This window comes from Solea solea, chromosome 7 (genome assembly GCF_958295425.1).
Source record: "Solea solea chromosome 7, fSolSol10.1, whole genome shotgun sequence".
NCBI classification, from domain to species: domain Eukaryota; kingdom Metazoa; phylum Chordata; class Actinopteri; order Pleuronectiformes; family Soleidae; genus Solea; species Solea solea.
Window position 1 is genome coordinate 2,256,468 of NC_081140.1, and position 2,506 is coordinate 2,258,973.

Consider the following 2,506-nt stretch of genomic DNA (forward strand, 5'->3'; position numbering starts at 1 on the left):
GCTTGTGTGTGTGTTGGGGGGGGAGAAGGGATGCAAATTGTTTTCACTGTGGGGGGGCTTTCACAGCTCTGGGGAAGAAGCTGTCCCTGAGTCTATTGTTCTTTGCTTTGATATCTCTGTACCGCTTTACTGATGGAAGCGGTACAAACAGTGCATAGCCCGGGTGTGTGGAATCTGTTGCTATGCGTCTGGCTCTTCTCCGGACTCGGGCAGTGTAAACTGAGTCCAGATCAGGTAGACGGCATCCCACAATCCCCTGTGCTGTCCTCACCACCTAGGTTCTTCCTGTCCTGTGCTGTGCAGTTGCCATACCACACTGTCACGCTTTCATCAGATAATGTGATGTTAAGAGGTAAGAGGTCACGTAAAAAGCTGGGTCAACACTTCACTCTGCATTCAACTCCCCATCAACACCTGGACATGGAGGTGGTACTGTTTAGTCCCGCTTGATGGTGGTGTTATGTAACACACCACCATCCACAAGATCACTTTTCAATTTTCTAAACAACTTTCTCTGTGGACACAGAACATGGACAAGTATGGAGGAGCCCTCAAAAGATACAATAACAGAATGATATTTCTCCACACAGCCTCCTCGGTCAGTGTGCAGTGAGAGTTGTCCTCCAGGTACCCGCATGGCCAGAAAGAAGGGGGAAACTGAGTGTTGTTTTGACTGTGTCCCTTGTTCTGAGGGAAAGATCAGCAATACAACTGGTGAGTGTAAAGTTTTAAACACTACAGTTCAGAGATGTTGTACAAACATGTATCCCATCACTTTCCCTCTTTTCTCAGACTCCATGGAGTGCACCAGCTGTTCAGAAGATTTCTGGTCCAGCCCCAAGCGTGACCACTGTGTTCCTAAGAAAACAGAATTCCTCTCCTACCATGAGCCTCTGGGTATCTGCTTGACAACCACCTCACTGTTGGGCACATTTATCTGTATTGTTGTTCTGGGCATCTTCATCCATCATCACAGCACACCTATAGTTCGTGCCAACAATTCAGAACTCAGTTTTCTTCTCTTGGTTTCACTCAAATTGTGTTTCTTGTGTTCGTTGCTCTTCATTGGACGACCCAAAGTATGGACTTGCCAACTAAGACATGCAGCATTTGGTATCAGCTTTGTGCTTTGTGTCTCATGTATCCTGGTGAAAACCATGGTGGTTCTGGCTGTGTTCAGGGCCTCCAAACCGGGTGGTGAGTCCAGTCTCAAGTGGTTTGGTGCTGTGCAGCAGAGAGGCACAGTTCTGGTTCTGACTTCTGTTCAAGCAGCGATCTGCACTGCCTGGCTTGTCTCTTCTTCACCAGTGCCTCATAAAAACACTCAGTATCACAGTGACAAGATAGTTTATGAGTGTGCAGTTGGGTCCACAGTTGGTTTTGCAGTTTTACTTGGTTATATTGGTTTATTGGCTGTCCTCAGTTGTTTGTTAGCTTTTCTAGCAAGGAATCTTCCGGACAGTTTCAATGAGGCCAAACTCATCACTTTCAGCATGTTGATCTTCTGTGCAGTGTGGGTTGCCTTTGTTCCTGCTTACATCAACTCTCCAGGCAAATATGCAGATGCAGTGGAGGTATTTGCCATCCTGGCCTCCAGTTTTGGCCTCTTGGTGGCGCTGTTTGGACCCAAATGTTATATAATCCTGTTCAGACCAGAAAGAAACACAAAGAAAGCCATCATGGGTCGTGGCACCACAAAGTAAAACTGTCAGCACTGCTGTTTCTCTATCATCTGTATTTTAGAATTGAGTGGTAATGTTAAGATCATAATAGATGCAATAAAGAAGTAGATAAAAAAGTAAATCATTTTCTTTTATTTTTCTCTAACTGCTCATTTTTTACAATAGAGCTCTGGTAGCTGATGTCAAAAAAAGCAAGGTAACACCCCCTGGCAGGGTACGATGCTGTTCACCTCTTTTGACGTAAATACAAGTGTTGGGGATCAGGTCATTCAAGATGGAGTCACATGCATCTTGGGTGGAGACCACATGGCCCTTTGCTCAAGGACAAAGAGGGTCATAAAACTCAGTCTCTAAAGATCCCTTATCTTCCACAAATCAGTGGGAAACACACATGCTCCTCTGCTCTCCCCTGCCCTTCTGGGTGCAGGGAGGACACAGGCATCAGCTCTTCAACTGAAGACCCTTCAGCACAGAGCTAAACAAGGTTCCAGCAGCAAGAGAATCCTCTCTGCTGATATTCGAGCAGGCCTGCTCAAAGCAGCCTGCTATCCTCCCATCAGAGGCAGTGACACCAGAGCCTGCCTAAGGATCAACCAGGATCCAGAGCCAGGTTAGCTCCAACTAGCTAACTTTGTAAGGAGGAACCTGAGCCACAGACACCAGAAACACAGTCACCATCTACCATTCCTGGACCAACAGACAGCACCTCAAAAGGACACTTTTGCATCTTTTCAGGACTTGGTAACGTAACTGGGCCTAGCATAGCATCACACTACTTGGCTAAGCATAGATGAAATGTTGTATTTAGTTTACTTGCTTGCTCA

General features: G+C 46.2%; 1 protein-coding gene across 1 annotated transcript; it reads left to right on the forward strand.

The window, feature by feature from the left end:
• Positions 1–748: 748 nt before the first annotated feature.
• On the forward strand, positions 749–1,755 carry LOC131462839 (extracellular calcium-sensing receptor-like). The gene is made up of 2 exons (XM_058634372.1): positions 749–753; positions 803–1,755. Exons 1-2 carry the CDS (start codon positions 749–751, stop codon positions 1,701–1,703), a joined length of 906 nt encoding a protein of 301 aa, XP_058490355.1. The 3' UTR covers positions 1,704–1,755.
• The last annotated feature ends 751 nt before the right edge of the window (positions 1,756–2,506 follow it).